General features: G+C 45.2%; 1 protein-coding gene across 1 annotated transcript; it reads right to left on the bottom strand.

The window, feature by feature from the left end:
* Positions 1–6,600: 6,600 nt before the first annotated feature.
* LOC117055992 (protein O-linked-mannose beta-1,4-N-acetylglucosaminyltransferase 2-like) lies at positions 6,601–11,102 on the bottom strand. Its single transcript, XM_033165963.1, has 2 exons — positions 11,068–11,102; positions 6,601–8,558 (listed from the first exon to the last, which is right to left on the bottom strand). Exon 2 carries the CDS (start codon positions 8,466–8,468, stop codon positions 6,732–6,734), a length of 1,737 nt encoding a protein of 578 aa, XP_033021854.1. The 5' UTR covers positions 8,469–8,558; positions 11,068–11,102; the 3' UTR covers positions 6,601–6,731.
* Positions 11,103–20,465: the final 9,363 nt, after the last annotated feature.

Here is a 20,465-nt window from a genome sequence, read left to right as displayed (position 1 = left end):
CTGGCCAGCCTGCCCCCCGCCTCCCCGTCGCCGCGCTCCGCAAGCGGCAAAGTGGCGGGGGAGGGGGGAGCAGCCCAAAATCGGACTTCTCTGCCCCCCTCCGCCGCCAGCTGCAGAGCAGCGGGGCTGGGCAGCAGCCTCTTAGCTCCTGCCCAGCGCCGCTGCTTTGGGGCGAACTGCGAGGGAGGGCTCTGTTTCCCTCTCTCGCGGCTTGCTTTGGAGCAGCGGGGCTGAGCAGGAGACGCTTAGCTCCCGCCTAGCCCCGCTGCTTTGGGGCAAGCGGCGAGGGAGGGCTCCGTCTGAGCCGCTTTCCCTCTGCCCACCCCACAGCGAGCCTGGGAGAAGGGAGGTGCGGTTGCCCCTAGGAGAGGTGGCGACGTGGTCAGCGCCCCGAAAGCACTCCTTTTGGGGCGCTCATCCTGCCACCGCCTCTCGCTAGAGCAGGCTTCCTTCCCCCCCTCTCTCCCCTCCCCCCTCCCTCCCTCATTCCTCCCTCTCTTTCACCCCTTCCTTCCTTCCTTCTCTCCCTTCCTTCCTTCCTTCCTTCTCTCCCTCCCTCCCTCCCTCCCTTCCTTCCTTCCTTCCTTCCTTCCTTCCTTCCTTCCTTCTCTCTCTCTCTCTCTCTCTCTCTCTCTCTCTCTCTCTCTCTCTCCCTCCCTTCCTTCCATCCTTCAATTGGCCGGGGGGGGGGGCAAAAGGTGATCTTGCCTAGGGCACAAAAAACCCTAGCACCGGCCCTGTCTATGGATTTCCGCTGGAATGTTTGTGGCCCCTTGCAGCCTCATCTCCCCATGCACATTTCCTCCTCAATGTTTGCATCTAATGCATAAACTGTGAAAGAGGGAGAATATTCAATCAAGTCAATATGTCCTCAGTGTTTTTATTTATGGCAAATCCTATTTCAGACAGTATATTTCCAGCATACATTTGACCCCGTTTTATACATTTTTGCTAATTTACTAGGAGTTAATGACCAGTGGCACGTCATTTTCATATAATCTTCTTTCAATGTGTAACATGCTGTGAATTTTAAATCTCAATTACATAACTTCTCCCATGCTGTAAGTTGTATATTATACCCAAAGTCTCCCACCCAGTGTATCATTACTGATTTGACCTGTTCATCTTTTGTATACCATTCTAGTATTAGCGTATACATTTTTGAAAGTAATTCTGTTTTATTCTCTAGCAGCTCTTTTTCAAATTTAGAGATTTCAGTACAAAAACCATTCTTTTTGTCCTCCTAAATATATCATTTAATTGATGGTATTGTAACCAGTCAGTTAGTAATTCTCTTACATCTTCAATCCTTTTCAGATCGACCTTTTCTTCAATGGTGTGGGATGATACAATCTAAACTCTAAGAGGGAATTTCTATCCGTACATAAATCTCATTTTTACTATTTCTCCAAACCCATACATCAAGGAAAGGAGTTCACAAAAAATGACTTGCGTTTAAATTTAATGGTTGTGTGCTGGCCCCGGGGGTTTGTCCGTGAAGCGAGGTCCAAGTCCAGTCCTGGGTCTAGGGGTCCAAAGGAGGTCAGTCCGGCGGGGAGCGAGGCAGGGAGCAGGGCAAGGTCCAAGGCAGGTGCAGGCACGAGGTTGCAGGTTGAGCATATGCTTGCAACTAAGTTGCTCACACAACTTGGGCTGGGTCTGGCTGGCTTTTACCTGGCCCTATGCTTAGGGCAGCCCCGATCCTCCGGAGACTCGCCTCTCCTCCGGGCATGGAGGCGAGCACTCCTCCTGTAGGCACTTAGTTCTCTTCGCCTCTCTGTCCTGAGCCTCTGCAGCTCAGGAGAGGCTGGTGGGTTACTGGACCCAGGGGCTGCCTCAGCTTCCTCTGATGAGGCTGGGAGTGGAGCACCTGCAGGCAATGGGTCCTCCCTCCCATCAGGAGCCAGAGCAGACTCCGCTGATGCCTGCACCTGGGGATCCAGCACAGGTGGGGATCCTTCAGGCTCAAGCCCTGGCCCCGGCTCAGCTGGTTCTGGAGCCGGGGAATCCTGTGCAGGCTGGGATCCCTCAGGTTCAGCATCAGAGTCTGACTCCCAGGCCATCACAGGTTGGATGTCTCTCATTGAGCCAATTTACAAAATTGTCCCAATTGGTCTGTATTATTGAAAATCAGAACAAATATCATCAATAATTCTCCAGTAGAATTGGATGTGTTCAAAAAATGGATTAACCTCCTTGTCAAATACAAATTTTGTTTCCCAGTGAGTGCTAAAGCGTTTTCCACTACAACCCCATATACTTGCAAGAATAATTGCTTCAAAATGAAAGTACCGTATTTTTCGCTCCATATTACCATATTCATTAATTATTTCAGTGGCTCTCTGGATGCTTACATTTGGGTTTTCCGTGGTAAGGATTAGGTCGTCCGCGTAGGCCTTTATCTTATAACTTCTTTCTCCAATTTTTATTCCAGTAATATTTGGATCTTCTCTTAGCTGCTTATTTAGCACTTCCATTATCAAAATAAAAATTAGTGGAGAAAGGGGGCATCCCTGTCTAGTGCCTTTGCTAATTGGGAAGCTACCCGTTATCGTCCCATTGATTATTAGACAGGCTCTCTGTCGTTTATATATGGCGTTTACTGCATTACAAAAGGTATCACCAAGGTCCATTTGTTTTATTAGCTCTTTCATAAAGGTCCATGATATCTTATCAAATGCCTTCTCAGCATTGAGAAGCATAAGTACCGCTGGTTTATCAATTCTGAGATCTAAATATTCAATAATATTAATAATGTGTCGTACATTATGGTGCAAATGTCTTCTGGGTAAAAACCCCACCTGATCTTTATTAATTAATTCTTGGAGGATAATTTTGAGTCTTTGTGCCATGATATTGCCAACAAATTTATAGTCTGTATTGAGCAGTGCTATTGGTCTATAATTGGACATTAATGTTAAGTCGGTGTCGCTCTTTGGAATTAATGTAATATAGCTCTTTTCCCAGGAGTTTGGTAGCTTGCCACTTGTAAGTACCTCATTTATAGTGTCTTTTAATGGGATAAATAAAGTTTTCTCAAGTTTTTTTAGTACAGTGAGGAGAAGCGATCCGGGCCTGGTGATTTACCTTGTTTTAGTCTTTTAATGGCCTGTTGTAATTCCACGGCTGTTACTGGATGGTTCAAAGCTTGTAGTTTTTATTTAGCAACTGCCTCTAATTTGTTAGTTTTAACATATTGAGTTATTTTGTCCCCTTCTTCCGTTTCCTTCCTATATAAGTCGTAAAAAAAATTCCATAAAGGAGTTATTGATCTTGTCTTGATCTATGACCCAATTGTCTCCAATCTTAATTTTATTGATAATACGCTGCTCTTTTTTATCTTTTAATTGCCAGGCTAAAAACCCGCCTGGCTTATTTCCATATTAAAAAAAAAAATTCTGCATGGCTTTTATCATCCTCTCCATCTCATTTATCATGATTGCATATTGAGTTTGCAAAAAAATTATTTTCTCCATAATCACCTCATTTTCCGGATTTTTGAATAATTCTCTCTCATTACTTTTAATTTCTTCCCATAAGGTCATTTTCTTTTTTTCCTTAATTTTTTTTTTTGAATCTGCCCTGTTGAATAAAAAAGCCTCTAAGTACAGCTTTGCTTGCTTCCCATACTATCTTAATATTAATTTCTTTATTAAGATTGAAGTAGAAATATTCTTTCAGCGTTTTCTCCGCTGCTTTCAAAATCTCTTCATTTTCCAATAGGTTTTCATTAAGCCTCCATCTCGTACCCCCCACTCTTTTAGTTCTTAAGGTAAGTTGTACTGGGTTATGGTCTGACAGAGTGCCTGGCAGAATTTCTGTGACATGGACCTCTGATAAAATTTCCTTGGAGTTCCATATCGCATCGATCCTGCTGGCTGATTTCTTTGAATGAGAGTAATGTGTATATTCTCTATCATTTAAGTGTTTAAATCTCCATGCATCATGTAAACCCATTATTTCAGTCATCTGAAAAAAAGTGACTGGAAGTTTACTTTGTTTACTATCAGTTTTTTTTAGTGGTTCTGTCTACTTTAGGCTCCATCACACCATTGAGGTCGCCCATCATGATGATTTCCCCCACCCCCCACGAAATCCATAAGTATTTCCTGTAGGTCCCGGTAAAATTCCTTTTTATTTTCATTTGGTGCATAGATTCCAATTAAAACCACTTTGCCCCCTTTATATTGGATTTCTACGATAAGAATTCTTCCTTGTTCGTCTCTATAAATAAATTTAGGTTCTAATTTGGGGTGGACATACATGACCACCCCTCTTTTTGGGGGGGAGCTCGGTGATATAAATTCCTGACCCAATTTCTTATTTATTAATAATCTGTAATGTTTAGTAGTCACATGTTTCTTGCAGACAAATTATGACATGCACGCTGCACTTTAGTGCGTTTAACTGAGTGAAATTGTTCCTTGTATTTGCAAGTCGGTTTGGTGTTTTGGTTTTGTTGTATTATAATAATTATAACTGTGGCGGAATAATGCCCGCTGATGATTCAGGTTCATCATGGGCTAACCTATCACTCCCATTTTAGGTAGGTGTTCCCTGGGAGGCGGAGCTAGTTGGCATTCAAAAAGGAGGGGGAACAACCTTGAAAGGCAGTTGGGGGTTTGGCAGTTGGGGGTGGAGGATTAGAGAGAGAAAAGGGGAGGTTAGGCTTTGGGGAATGCAAGGAAAGGTCATTACCATTGCTAAAGGGATGCAGGAAATATAACAAAGCTGAATTACATGTGAAGAAGATTTGTACCAGTAATAACCCGAGACATCCATGTTTTCAAGTTACCCAATAAAGTTAAATGTGCTTAAACGTTCGCTGACTGTGGCAGTGGATCAGTACCTTAAGAGGCGTGACTAAGAGGAGAGAACAAAGCTTTCCTGTGGAAGAGGAAACTGTTTGCTTATTCTCCTGTCATACAGAGGGCTGGACAGTGAAGCCAAGTGTGCCACTTATTTGCCTAAAGGGAAGGCAAACTGCAGTAGTTGGGAACCCTGGTAGGGAGATCCCATAGGTGGCAAGAGGTTTTCAACCGTAGAGCCCTGAGGTACCCCCAGAGACAACTCCCATATGAACACTGAAGGATTCATTCTAGTTGTCAGTGAAACTTAGGGAGAGTCACTGTTGGGGAAGTATTGAAGGGGAGGGAATAGGATCCCTCACAATAACCCAATACTTTTTTTATACCTTATTGTTTAACCATGTATTCCTATCTCCTAAGGCAGGCATGTCCAACAGGTAGATCGTGATCTACCAGTAGATCACTGGACGTGCACAATAGATCACTGGCTCCCCCCTAAGAAGCTGAACAACTGTGGCTCCCCTTAAAAAAGCTCAACATTTTACCTCCTCACTAAAAAAACTCAATAGCTTTGACCCGAACCCCCCAAAATGGGCCTTCCTCCTTCCTAAAAAAAGCTCAACTACTTTGACCTGAACCCCCCAAAAGGGGGTAGATCACTGCCAGTTTATAACTCTGAGTAGATCGCAGTCCCTTGGGAGTTGGCCACCCCTGTCCTAAGGGAAGAATAGAAATAGGCTCTCTAGCCTTCCTGAGTTATTGCAAGTTACTGTTGAAAAATAGCCCTGACTATAGTTGTGTACATGCTTATCTTTTGTAATGGCTTTTCCGGTCATTTTAAATTTCAGTTTCATGCTCAAATAGTTTTAGAATTAAAATAGTTTCAAATATACTTTGAATTTCAACAGAAAGGGCAACCGTCGTCGGGTGACACTCGGTGCAAAACAATACAGATCAAAACACACAGGTTCTTTACGATACCATTTTAAGCATAAATACCAAAGGAAGAGAAAGTGCTGGATAGGTTTTCAACCGTTTAATGATGAACTCTGGTGCCAAATATGTTGCTCTGGGAGACAGATATTTGGGGAGGGGGAGCTGAACACTGGAGAATACAAAAGAGATTGCCCATTCAGAGAGACACTTGAATTCCATTAGAAAGCTGGTCTTAAAATATTCACTACACGAGAGAGAGATATTTTCCGGTTATTGTGTCAAGGTACAACATATACCTTCCATTCCAGTTTAATTTGTGTAGGTGTTTTTCAAGAGAACTCAAACACTGACGGAGAATAATGCCACAGAAGCGGGCACGATAAACACAACAAAACACAACAAAATGGACACAGAGGCACTGTTGTTCAGTCGTGTCCGACTCTTCATGAACCCATGGACCAGAGCACGCCAGGAACCCCTATCCTCCACTGCCTCCCCCAGTTTGGCCAAACTCATGCCAGTCGCTTCGAGAACACTGTCCCACCATCTCATCCTCTGTCGTCCCCTTCTCCTTGTGCCCTCCATCTTTCCCAACATCAGGGTCTTTTCCAGGGAGTCTTCTCTTCTCATGAGGTGGCCAAAGTATTGGAGCCTCAACTTCAGGATCTGCCCTTCCAGTGAGCACTCCGGGCTGATTTCTTTAAGGATCGATAAGTTTGATCTTTTTCCCATCCATGGGACTCTCAAGAGTCTCCTCCAGCACCATAATTCAAAAGCATCAATTCTTTGGCAATCAGCCTTCCTTATGGTCCAGCTTTCACTTCCATACATCACTACTGGACAAAGACAACAGAGGCACTAGCGTGGTCTAAAAGTCCTGGTGAGGCCACTTGAAAAACTACAGGACAATAGGGACCACCCTGCCTTATTTCAAAGCCCCTTGCTGGAATCAACTCCCCAACCCCCAAAAAAGCAACTGGGTGGCGATTACGTACTACACAACAGCACGTCTGCAAAGGGCCCAAGGAGATTCGTGTTGAAAATGCAGCGGATCCACACTAGGTAGTTTGTGAAAGGCTTGATGTTGTCCGAAAAGGTGTGGTTCTGATGGGACACGGTGTAAGGCACGTACGTGTTTTCCCCTTGCTCCTGTATCCACACTTCGTATTTGACTTCCCGGACCTTCAGGTACTTCAGGTTCCAAGGGATCTGCCAGGACACAGAGAGTTTGGCCTCGCTGGCACCCTGGACGGAGGTTTGACACTTGGCACCTCTGACTTTGCCTGGGTAGAGGCCGCCCGTCCCTTTCTGCCTCTTAGGCCCAGGCTTCGTCTTCACGGCCTGCCTGACCACCTGGATAAGGGAAGCAACGTTGACTTCCGTGTCCTGGTAGATGCGGAAAAGCCACTCCGGGTTCCGGCAGCAGAGGTGCCGGGGAACCTCGCTGCTTTTCAAGATGCGGTCCTGCTCTGCCCTGTCTAAGTGGGCGATTCCTCCTTGGTCCCAGGGCCTGTCTGGGTAAGCGACCGTGTTCTCCTTCTCGGTGTTCCGCCAGGCGATGTACTGGAGGTCCATGCCGGGAAGGGTACACAACGTTTTGTAAGGTGTGTAATGCTCGGGGTTTATGGCGTACGGGAAGAGCTCCACCACACTGGATCCCCTGGGCAGGAAGAGGGACATTGCAAGCTGCGCTCCGTGCATGCTGACTAACATGGAGGCGTTGCTGATGAGGCTCACGATATCAGAGAATGCGTGGTCTTCGATGGAGACAGTAATGGCTTTCATCTGAAATTCTTGGGCGAGCGCCAGAATGAGTTCTGCCTCGTTGAGGATTATCCTGTTTATGGTTCGGCTGAAAACCACAATGTATTCTTCGCCGGGCGTCCTTTCCAAGCTCACGTTCAACTTCCCTGTCACGAATTTGGTGAACTGGCGGATCTCGTTCCCGGAGACCAGGATGTTGGCTTTCGGCCCCTGCGGCTGGACAAACCCGTACTGGTACCACGTGGTGGTTTTCGACAGCCCCACGTACGACTTGGTGAAGCAGAGGAGACGCCCCAGAGACTTAAGCTGCTCTCTCAACAGCGGCTGTTTGCTGCTGAGCAGTTTGTACAGCTCAAAATGCAGGCCTTCGCCAGAACCTTCCATGAAAAACAACCTGGCCTCCTGGTCCAAATCTGGGAACTGCTGCATGGTGTAGAAGATCGGGAGGAGATCATCGTGAAAAACGTGCATCAAGTTGTCCGGGTTGAATCTGTTCAGGATCAGGGCCACGTCGGGGACAAACACCGGCTTTGGCATAAATTTAAGGGACGCGGCCGGCAGTTCTACGAAGTTGAAATACTGTGTGTTGTGGTCTTCCACCGAGGAGAGATCAAGCAGGGCAGGCTGGAATCTCCTGGAGCCCAAGTTGGGGAGCATGACCGAGGAGTTGCTGTGGAAGAAGATGAATTCCTCAGCCTCCGTGGAATAGCAGAGGGATTCAAATCGGCAGATCCGGTCAGTGTGCATCTTGCCAGCGCACACCATCCTGGTGCCATCGTTCACCAGGTCTTGAAGAGCAGCCTGGTACTCAGTGCGGACCTGAGAGAGCTCCTGGGTCTGGCGAGTGAGGACCAGCTCCTCTTCCAACACGAAGGCGTGATCTCGCAGCTTGATGTATTTCCACAGCACGGCTGCAAGGACACACACTAGCAAGGCATTAAAGACGCACGCTATGTTCATTCTGGGGCCAAATCTTATCAGGCGGGCAGGTGGCGGACGCAAAGGGAGAGGAAGGCATTGTCAGTCCTCTTCAGCATTGTGGAACGAGATCTAAAATAAGAGGGAGGAGAGAGAGAAAGCCAGAGGAAAAAGTTCAAATTCAAGTTTTGTAACGTTCCTGTAAATTTCCATTTTAAAAAAGAAAGTAGGTTGATATATTTCTCAGCTTCGATGCAAAGAGGAAGATGTGCATACGATACGATACGAAAATCTTTATTGTCATTGTCCCATACAGAACAACGAAATTGACGAATCTACATCAAACATGCAAAAACCAACAAGCCTGCTATCCTGAAAATGCCTATCGACTCATTCCCTGTCCCGCCTATGCATAATTAACCTCCTAAACTTTAATACCCTACCTGGTTAGCCCCCTAAAAACTCTGATGCCCCACAACTAAATACAGATACAGTGGTACCTTGGGTTACAGACGCTTCAGGTTACATACTCCACTAACCCAGAAATAACGCTTCAGGTTAAGAACTTTGCTTCAGGATAAGAACAGAAATCGTGCTCTGGCGGTGCAGCGGGAGGCCCCATTAGCTAAAGTGGTGCTTCAGATTAAGAACAGTTTCAGGTTAAGAACAGACCTCCGGAATGAATTAAGTACGTAACCAGAGGTACCACTGTACTCCCTTAAGAGACTGCCTTACACTGCGTTTGAAACCAAAATCGCTTTTGGATAAAAACTGTTTCTTAGGCAGCTAGTCCTGGTCTTTATAACCCTGTACCTTCTTCCAGAAGAGGGACGCGGTTGGCGCTGTGGGTTAAACCACAGAGCCTAGGGCAGTGGTGGCGAACCTATGGCACGCGTGCCAGATTTGGCACGCAGAGCCCTCACTGCTGGCACGCGCACCATCGGTCCATCCGTGCTGTTGTTGTTGTTTTTTCCCCAGGCTTGCGTCCACTGTTGAAACCTTGAACTTTTTTTTCCCCCCTAGTCGCTGGAGATTGTGTTCGGAGATTGATCTGTTTTTCAATTTGCTGTGTCAGTAGTTGTTTCTGATTGGGCATAACAGCGTTTGTTTTTTTAACCCTTATTGTGCTGTGTGTGTGTTGTTGTTGTTTTGGCGCTTTGGCAGACGATGATGTCGGCGCTGCATGTTAATTCCAGCGAAGGTATTATTTGTCATTTATTTCTGTTCTCTTCCCCACAAAAAAGCTCAGCAGCTTTGGGGCACCCCCCAAAAAAATAAGCAAAGCAACTTTTGTGTGATCCCCCCCAAAAAGCTCCAAAACTTTTGTCGGCAGCTCCCCAAAAAAAGCTCAACAAGTTTGGGCACTTTGTGATAAATAAGTGGTTTTTGGTTTACAGTTTGGGCACTCGGTCTCTAAAAGGTTCGCCACCACTGGCCTAGGGCTTGCCGATCAGAAGGTCAGCGGTTCGAATCCCCTCAACGGGGTGAGCTCCTGTTGCTCGGTCCCTGCTCCTGCCCACCTAGCAGTTCGAAAGCACGTCAAAGTGCAAGTAGATAAATAGGTACTGCTCCGGCAGGAAGGTAAACGGCATTTCCGTGCGCTGCTCTGGTTCGCCAGAAGCGGCTTTGTCATGCTAGCCACATGACCCGGAAGCTGTACGCCGGCTCCCTCGGCCAGTAAAGTGAGATGAGCGCCACAACCCCAGAGTCGTCCGCGACTGGACCTAATGGTCAGGGGTCCCTGTACCTTTAACCTGTTTATAGAGACTACAGTGTAATAAGATGTGTTTCATGCATTCAACACCCTGTCTTCCACTCAACGCTTCAGATGGGGAAACATTCAGTCTGGTTTCAGACAAGGGTCTTTCTGAACACCACCTAAAGATGTCATGGACTGAATCTGGAATATTTGCATACAGAATGTATGCTGCTATAGCATTCCCAAACAGCCGGAAGTAATACAGGACAATAAATACAGATGTGTTTTTTTTATTTAATTACTTCACAGCAACATTATGAGGGGTGTGCTGTAAATGACGCACACCCATGGGTGACACATACCTTGTTAAGTCTATCTGGGTTGAACAGAGACATGTCCCAATTATGAATGGCAGCATACCGGAATCCCAACGTTATGCATACATACACAAATACTATGCACAGACATGGGTACATGCCCATCTGTATCTGTCCACAGGCTTAGGGTGTCCAAAGGATGCAGTAGGAAATAGGAAGGCAGTGGTCCCTAATGGTTACTTATAGGTTGTATATCTCTTAAGTAGATATTTGTTACTGTTTATTCCATATCTGCTCTTCGCTGCCTGTAAAATGCTGGAATAAACATAATTTTAGACCATATTTCCCACCCATTGAAAGGACTGGGTTTTAACAGCCAAGTAAAATTTCAGATTCAGTGAAGTAAGGAAGGAACCCTATCAGTGGTTAAGAGACGCATCCTAATTTTCCTTCCCTGTTTCAGGAGCAGTTCTCAAATACTGACGTTTCCCTGCATGGCAGTTAAAATCAGAGAGAAATAAAACCCTTTTATAATTCAGCAGCCCTCTAAAACTTTGGCTATCCCATTCCTGCGCCTGCCACGACCAATTGTGCATTTATCCTTCGTAAAACAGAAGGCACTTACCGTGTTAACCGTTCACTGCACAGCTCATCTAGCCCAGATGCAATAGTGGAGCGTAGCAGGCACTGTAAATGTCTCTCGTTCCAAAAAAAACAAACCACTAAATCAGGATTTTGCACTGAAATCAGTCCCCAGCTGCTTCGTAATGCTATCAAAACAGCAGCTTAATAAGAAGGGAGGAGGGATTATTTGCACGCCTGGAATGTCAAGTCTAGAGATAAAATGCTCGATTCCAGAACTGTGGCATTGATCAGGCAAGCGATCCCATTGCCACCGGCCGCCCCTGAAACCTGCAACCAACCCCCTCTACAGGCTAGGGGCCAAACCTCTCCATTCCCTTGCCATGGAAGATCTTGCTGCTTTTGCTACTGCTGCTGCTGGTTCCCAGGGCACTGCAGCACTCCTGTCCTCCTGTCCTCAGAAGCACATTCTCTGTGCAACTTATTCCACGCAGAAGCTTGCAGGAATCAAAGCCAAAGGGTCTGCTTGTCTCATTTTTGCTCACGCAGGAGAAGGCAGGTGCATGCAACTGGGTGTCCCCGGCTCCCCGGTTTACAGCCAGTGGTTTTTCCTCCAGCACAGCTCCCCAGCAGCAGGACACCAACTTGCTCATGCTCAGTGTGCTGGCATGGTTGAGCGAGCCTTTCTGACAGCAGCCCAGATGCATGCTGGGGGTTGTAGTTTCCCTTACCCTCCATAAGTTTGCCTGGTTGTTATCCAGAGAGGAAGGCAGGAGAAGAATACACACAAGCAAAGGCAATGCCTCGTTGATGGACAACTCAGTTTCCGATTTCAAGCAAGAGCTCACAGGGGTTTTACACCAGAATCTCTTCCTCAGCTCCACTGAGCAGACAAATTACAACAGGGGTGGCCAAATTCCAAGACAAAATAAAAAAATATTTCCAGTAGCACCTTAGAGACCAACTAAGTTTGTTCTTGGTGTGAGCTTTCGTGTGCATGCACACTTCTTCAGATACACTGAAACAGAAGTCACCAGACCCTTATGTATATCAGTGTATCTGAAGAAGTGTGCATGCACACCAAAGCTCATACCAAGAACAAACTTAGTTGGTCTCTAAGGTGCTACTGGAAATAATTTTTTATTTTGTTTTGACTATGGCAGACCAACACGGCTACCTACCTGTAACTGCAACTTCCAAGAGTTTGCGATCTACTCACGGAGTTATAAACTGGGAGTGATCTACCCCCCCTTTTGGGGCTTCAGGTCAAAGTTGTTGAGCTTTTTTTTTTAGGAAGAAAAGCCCTGTTTTTTTGGGGGGGGGTCACGTAAAAGTTGTTGAGCTTCTTTAGGGAAGAGGAAAGTGACATTGAGCTTTTTTTAAGGAAGGAAATCCCTATTTTTGGTGGTTCAGGTCATTTTAGGGGTGCAGGGCAAAGATGTTGAGGGTTTTTTTAGGGGAGCCAAAGTTTTTTACCTTCTTTGGGGAGCCACTGATCTACCGGTGATCTGCCACAGATGTCCAGTGATCTACTGGTACATCACGATCTACCTGTTAGACATGCCTGAATTACAACATCTATTACGATGCAGTTTATTTCTATACTGCATTTGGGCCCAAAGAAGGGGGGGGAGGGCAAAGGAAGAGCATGTTGATGCAAAATAATTTTTTAAAAAACACTCCTCACAGTTAATTATCAATTAAAAGGATATAAAACGACAAAACTGCAACATACCCATCAGTCACATTGGTAAATATTGCACTTTCGTATAATGTAAGGCGTTGTACAACATAAAAACAGGGGAGTGCAATAACGGGAGTAAAATCGTCATAAATGTATCAATAAAAGGTCAAACCTCTTTATACGCTGGGATTCTCAGGTAGACTGAGGGGAAAGCAAACACTTGTTTGCCTGGGTGTGGGGTGAGTGACTGTAATATTTTTATTTATAATTATTTTTTTAAACATCCTTATTGGAAGTTCAAGAAGTACTTAACTATATGTGCACCAGACATGGCGAGATGGGGAAAAAAAAGAGAAACAGAAACAGAGCCCGTGCAGAAGGTTGTTCCGTACAGTTCTGTTGGTGGTTTCAGTTACCTACTGCCAAAAATCTTTCAATGAAAAAGCATGTTTTAGAGAAGCACTGTCCCTATTGCATCTCCAACAGTTAGATACCTTAGATAGCCTTTTTTTAAACAAACGTAATGGGGCCTAGGATATTCTAAATATTACGTTTTTGTTGTGTGAGCCTCCATTTAAGGTCCAGAGGCAGTTAAAACTGTTTCCCAATGTGTGGTTGAAACGGATATCTCTCATTCAATAAAGAGATCCTCCCTCAGTACCTGTATATCAAATTGATTTGCTAATAACAAAGATTTATAGAATCCTAGAGTTGGAAGAGACCCCAAGGGCCATCCAGTCCAACCCCCTGCCAAGCAGGAAACACCATCAAAGCATTCCTGACAGATGGCTGTCAAGCCTCCGCTTCAAGACCTCCAAAGAAGGAGACTCCACAACACTCCTTGGCAGCAAATTCCACTGTCCAACAGCTCTTACTGTCAGGAAGTTCTGCCTAAGGTTTAGGTGGAATCTTCTTTCTTGTAGTTTGAATCCATTGCTCCGTGTCCGCTTCTCTGGAGCAGCAGAAAACAACCTTTCTCCCTCCTCTATAGGACATCCTTTAATATATTTGAACATGGCTATCATATCCGCCCTTAACCTTCTCTTCTCCAGGCTAAACATACCCAGCTCCCTAAGCCGTTCCACATAAGGCATTGTTTCCAGGCCTTTGACCATTTTGGTTGCCCTCCTCTGGACACGTTCCAGCTTGTCAGTATCCTTCTTGAACTGTGGTGCCCGAACTGGACACAGTATTCCAGGTGAGGTCTGACCAGAGCAGAATACAGTAGTACTATTACTCCCCTTGATCTAGATGCTATACTCCTATTGATGCAGCCCAGAATTGCATTGGCTTTTTTAGCTGCTGCATCACACTGTTGACTCATGTCAGGTTCATGGTCTACCAAGACTCCTAGATCCTTTTCACATGTACTGCTCTCAAGCCAGGTGTCACCCATCCTGTATTTGTGCCTTTCATTTTTTTGCCCAAGTGTAGTACTTTACATTTTTCCCTGTTAAAATTCATCTTGTTTGCTTTGGCCCAGTTCTCTAATCTGTTAAGGTCATTGATGTGTGTGTGTGTGTGTGTGTGTGTGTGTGTGTATGGCCGGTTTTTGGTTTGTCTGTTTCTTTTTTTGTTGTTGCGTAAGAATTAATGAACTGCTTCAATATCTCTGGGGTCCTTGAGGGTGAGTGACTGTAATATGATAAGGGGCTCAACCTTATACTTTGGAAAGTTTCATTGCTAATTTCTGCAGATCAAGGCACAAGAGAAGGCTGGGCCGTTTCCCCTGATCAGCTGGCAACCCTTGCACGGACGGTGTGTGTGTGTGTGCGCGCGCGCGCGTGAGAGAGAGAGAGAGAGAGAGAGAGAGAGAGAGAGAGAGAGAGAGAGAGAGAGAGAGAGAGAGAGAGAGAAACAGGGAGGGGTGAAGTGACCTCATTTCTTCTGCCTTTCTTCTCCCTCAAACCAAACAAAATGATCACAGGCCCTCGCTTTACTTTTTCCACTTTCCACGCACACAGCCCTCCATGGGTGTACCCAGGGGGCAGCTGCCCCCCTCCCAAGCAAAAAAAAAACAACAAAAAAAAAACAAATGGTTAACGGTAGCCTAAAAGGAAAAAAAAGCTCAAGACTGGTCTTTCTCCCCCTCCGCTCTTGCCGAGGCAGTTGGCCACTCTCTCTCTCTCTCTGTGTGTGTGTGTGCATTGCGCCGGCTGTTTCCCCCTCCCTCATGCCGACAAAGAGCTGGCGTGACTATCAGAGACTGGATCCTAGCCTGCACCCTGCTTGGTCAAATGGGGATGCAGGCTGAGACTTGGGCAGTATCAGGGGGCGAATTCATCGTTACCAGGATTCATCGTTGCAAGGGAACTTGGCAAACTGAGTTCCCTTGCATGGTGAGTAGTTCCTTTGCAAGGACTGAGGATCCTGGGAAACTGAGTTTTTCAGCCATTGGGGGCTTTCTGTTGGGGGGGGGGAGTTTTTCTGCTTTTTGAAGCTGTTTTTGTTTTTTTTGAAGCTGTTTTTGTTTTTGAACCTGAATGACCATGGCTCCCCCCCCCCCAGTTTTGATCCTGGGTACGCCCCTGCAGCCCTCTGATAGGAATAGGAATAATTTTATTGGCCAAGTACCAACATACTTGGAATTTTGCTTCGGCTACGTTGCAATATAAACGTACCTTATACAACACTATTCCACTCACAATACAACAACACAGCAAAGGAACCCCACCCATGACTGGCCCATCCTTCCACTACATAACTGCGAATTTAACAATTTAATGGCGCAAGGGAAGAAACTGTTCCTGTGCCTAGCCGTTTTTGTATATAAAGCAAGGGAAGAAACTGTTCTTACTGCTCGTTGGATTCAGCTGGCTCCAACACACATTCTTCAACCAGGGCAGGGCACAGCTCATTTCATCACCACTGCTCAGTGTTGAAAAGCACCTGGAGCCCCACAATGACTGGCAGCATGGCTGGGGCATGCCAGTGAGGTACCTTTCCAAGTCCCCAGGAGTTGACTTGACTGAGTGCTGTGGTCAGGCCTGATTCGGACCACCCCCAAATCTCTGTCCTGAAGCTCAAACTTCAGTCTGCTGCTGAATCTTGTTGGTCGATATCACCCTCTTCCCCCAGCATAGGAAAAGACCACAAATTGGATAAGTTAGAAATGGGTTTTACTTACAAACTCTTCAAAGGTCAGCGTTCACACACTTTCCCCCTCCATCAGTCAGAAAAAAACTGCACATTATATACACAAAGTATTAAATGCGGTGACAGTAGTACAACGAAACGAAACAGCAACACCACGAACTGGCTTTGTTGTTGTTCAGTCGTTCAGTCGTGTCCGCCTCTTTGTGACCCCATGGACCAGAGCACATCAGGCACTCCTATCCTCCACTGCCTCCCGCAGTTTGGTCAGACTCATGCCAGTCGCTTCGAGAACACTGTCCAACCATCTCATCCTCTGTCGTCCCCTTCTCCTTGTGCCCTCCATCTTTCCCAACATCAGGGTCTTTTCCAGGGAGTCTTCTCTTCTCATGAGGTGTCCAAAGTCTTGGAGCCTCAACTTCAGGATCTGTCCTTCTAGTGAGTACTCAGGGTTGATTCCCTTCAGAATGGATAGGTTTGATCTTCTTGCAGTCCATGGGACTCTCAAGAGTCTCCTCCAGCACCATTATTCAAACCAAATTTACTGGAATAATAGCTAGAATAGAGATAGGCTAGTAACCATTCAAACAACAAACGTACTAAGGAGCCATGAGGAAGGCAAGACCTGGAAGTACTGTAAACATGGAATGGATAATGTACAGTTCTTATCTTAACAAATTACATGTACAGGTAAACGTTATACAGACTGGATTAATGAACCGTTCAACAAGTAGCGTAAGTCCAAACACGGAACGGCAACCCAGTACCGCCACAATGGTGAGGGTAGCTGTTCCGCCAAATGCAGCGGTTCTTTCCAAGGATACCAGGGCAAATAAACAAAGCAGGTGGAAGGGGAACCAAAACAGCTTAATAATAAATAATAATAATAATAATAATAATTTTTTATTTATACCCCGCCCTTCCCTGCCAAACCGGGCTCAGGGCGGCTAACACCAATAAAATCACAACAAAAACATAAAACAGTTCATTAAAATACATATTAAAATACAATTTAAAACTAAATCTAAACTTCAGCCTCATTTTTAAGTAGCCCACCAATCACCCCAAAAGAACGAAACATCAGGGTTAAACTGAAACCAACCCAAAGGCTAGGTGGAACAGCTCCGTCTTGCAGGCCCTGCGGAAAGATGCCAAATCCCGCAGGGCCCTGGTCTCTTGTGCCAGACTGTTCCACCAAGTCGGGGCCAGTACTGAGAAGGCCCTGGCCCTAGTTGAAGCCAACCTAGCATCCTTGTGGCTCGGGACCTCCAACAAATTATTATTTGAGGACCTTAAGGTCCTACCTGGGACATACCAGGAGAGGCGGTCCCTTAGTTTATTAAGGAAAACAAAACATACATACCCAAAATGTCCCCAATCTGCTCCCAGGAGCCCCTCGAGTGGGTAGCAAGGACACATAAACAAACTCACAGCACCCTAGTCCTAGGTCTGTGATGAGGCTCTCTTTCCCATCCCACATGCCTGCCTTTTATAGAGAGCTTGATCTTAATCAGCAACATCTGTGGTCAAACATCCAAGCTCTCTTTCCTTAAAGAAACATCCACACAGAAGCTAAGTTTGGGGCGCGGCTCGGATATGGGGAGAACTCCAAGAAAATGCCACTCTATCTCCTCGTGACAATATCTTCCGGATTGTTTCCCATACAGTAGCACATAGGGGAATATATATTAAAAAGTTGTTCAGAGCTGCTTATCAAAGCTGAACTAGATGAAATGTTCTTCAATGGGTCTTGTGTTGGAAACACAAAGCCGTATAAATGGATTAATCACGGGAAGGCAATTCAAAGCTATCACCCTGATGAGAATAACCCAGGTAGGCAAAAAAAGACCGGTTCTCCAGATATATTACAGGTTCCGCTACAAGCTTCATCAGTCCGAAAACCTGCATGGTACAAATAACACTCCAATTACAATGTGTGGTAAGCCATAAAAACTCTAAAATATCAGTCTCATACCGTATCTTGCCTACCGTATTTTTCCACGTATAATTTTTGGGACTCAAAATTAAGAAAATGCACTATGCACTATCCGTGTATAAGACGACCCCATATTTTAAACTTCAAAAATTTAGGGGGGGGGGAATACACAGAAAAATACGGTAATCATATAAAACGGTTTGCTCAGGATAAAGAAGATATTCACAGGCACAGCTAGTGTTCAAACTCATAACAAGCATTTAAATACAATACTGGTGTATAGAATCAACCATCACATGGTTGCATGGTTAAAGCTGCAGCATCACTTTCCTGTTGCCACTAAACAATAGTATACATATTAAACTCATACACAGCATCCCAAATCGAATTCAGTATTCAAACCCTTTGGATAGAAGGTTCCTAATTGAACTACTGATTTATACTCCTTTTGTAACAAGGCTTTTCGTATATCTAGGGTTCTAAAAGGTTGTTGTTTAAGAGTCCACAGAACAAAGAAACTCAAGATCCTTCTCTGTATGGGCTGCTTGCTGGAAATGCTGGACTAAAGGGGCGTCTAAACATGTATTACGTATTTTGGGCCTATGTTCAGAAATTGTGGTGCTAATTGCCCGAGTGGTACTGCTTACATATAACAACCCACAAGCGCAGCGGATACAATATACACAATTTTTAATAGAGCAATTTGTGAACTGTTGCAAGACAATCTTTTGTCCATACGTTGTATTAGTGAATGATTTTACGGGCAACGCAAATCCTCAGCGTGTGCAATGACCACATCTATAATGCCCTTTCACTGATATATGTGGGTCCTCATTATGATATTCTAATAAATCTGTGTGGGTAAGAACACCCCTGAATGATCTAGCCTGCCTCTTGCCTAAAACTGGCAAATTTTCACAACCAAGTTTGCATCAGGATAGCTCCTTTGTCCTCTCTTGAGAGCATCTTAGGCTAAGCAGATGTTGCTTCTTCGACAAATGTAGTCAGAGAGAGAGAGAGATGGCTGACCAGTCCTGTTCTTTTGTTAGCAGGTAAGGTCACTGTAATGTCTTTGAGAAAACCCTGGACCTCGGCAATGAGGAAACAACGCTGCCAATACAGTCCTTACTAAGCTGCAGCCATTGTTTATTAAAGAATCACACACAGCGACGATATCCCCCGCAAGGAGGGAGGAAAACAACTCAATGAATGAATGGGAGGGGAACAGATTACAACTAAAATACCTGTATCCCAGCTAATAGGATTCAGGTGTGCAGAATGAGATTCCACACTTAAAGACACATACATCACAGTCACGCCCACCTGTAGTCACATGCAGAGAAAGTCTGTCCCAGCCTAGGAGAAATAGGAAGTTCTGACTGGCTGGTTCAGACAACCCCTTCTATGTCCACTCTAGGGATGTTGCACTTGATGCTCTTGTGTTTCACATCCCACACAAAGATATACCACTATATTCTGCTCTGGTCAGACCTCACCTGGAATACTGTGTCCAGTTCTGGGCACCACAGTTCAAGAAGGATACTGACAAGCTGGAAGGTGTCCAGAAGAGGGCAACCAAAATGGTCAAAGGCCTGGAAACGATGCCTTATGAGGAACGGCTTAGGGAGCCGAACGCGGTGGGGGATGGGAAGAGGCAGCAGGAAGCGAAGGGGATGTTGCTGGATCGTGCCCAGCACCTGGCACAACCCAGCAACATCCCCGTCGCTTCCCGCCCGCCTCCCTCCATCCCCCGCTGCGTTCGGCGGGAGGAGGCAGTGGAGATGTTGCTGGATCGTGCCCAGCACCTCCATTCACCGAAAGAAGCCTCTTTCAGCGAACGGAGGTGCTGGCACGATCCAGCAACATCGCCACTGCCTCTCCCCACCTCCCGCCGAATGCGGCGGGGGGGTGGGGGTGGGGCGAGGCTGCGGGAGCGAAGCCTCCGCTCCATAAGGCGCACAGGGATTTTCCCTTCCTTTTTAGTAGGGAAAAAGTGCGTCTTATGGAGCGTAAAATACGGTACCTTTGTTTGTATCTCTCTTGCATTGGAAGAAGTTACCTACGTGACTATACACTTAGTCTTACTTTTTCTTTTCTTTTTTCCTTCCCCCTTTTCTACTTTTTGTGGTTTTTATTTTTGTTGTTTTTGTTTTTGGTTTGTCTGTCTGTTTGTTTTGTTTGTTTTTTTACCTTTTGTGGTTGTTGCTATTCCTTTGTATTTGTATCTGCGAAAGGTTTTTAAATTCGTTGTGAAATTGTTAAATCTAAATCTAAATAAAGTTGATGTTAAAAAAAAAAGATGATATACAGTGAACACAGAAGGAGAGGACGTGAGGAAGTCAACTAATAATGTTAAGGAATAGGATGTTGATTGCTATTTTTGTGTTTTTCTTTTCTGTATTTTTTTAGTCATTGTTTGTAGTGTTTATTTGTAAGGTTTATGTTTTTATTTTTGTGTTTGGAAAAATTTAATAAAATTCTTAAAAAAAAGATTCTCTTTCTTTTTCTAGTGCTTTATTGGTTTTTAAAACAAAACAACACAAAACAGTCAACAAAAACGATCCAAAGACAATACTTATTACAAAAAAAATTAGGTTCATACGCAACTAATTCCAGCATGACTTCCGATCCCCCCATTGTGGTTCCTAAATTAAATTTTTGACTATGCACTTAACTTTACCTCTCCTAAGTTTTTTCGGTTGTATTGGTTTTGTAAAATTGTTTTATT

Source organism: Lacerta agilis, chromosome 12, assembly GCF_009819535.1.
Source record: "Lacerta agilis isolate rLacAgi1 chromosome 12, rLacAgi1.pri, whole genome shotgun sequence".
NCBI lineage: Eukaryota > Metazoa > Chordata > Lepidosauria > Squamata > Lacertidae > Lacerta > Lacerta agilis.
Note: the sequence above shows the minus strand (reverse complement) of the source record. Positions and strands in the feature narration are given on the sequence as shown.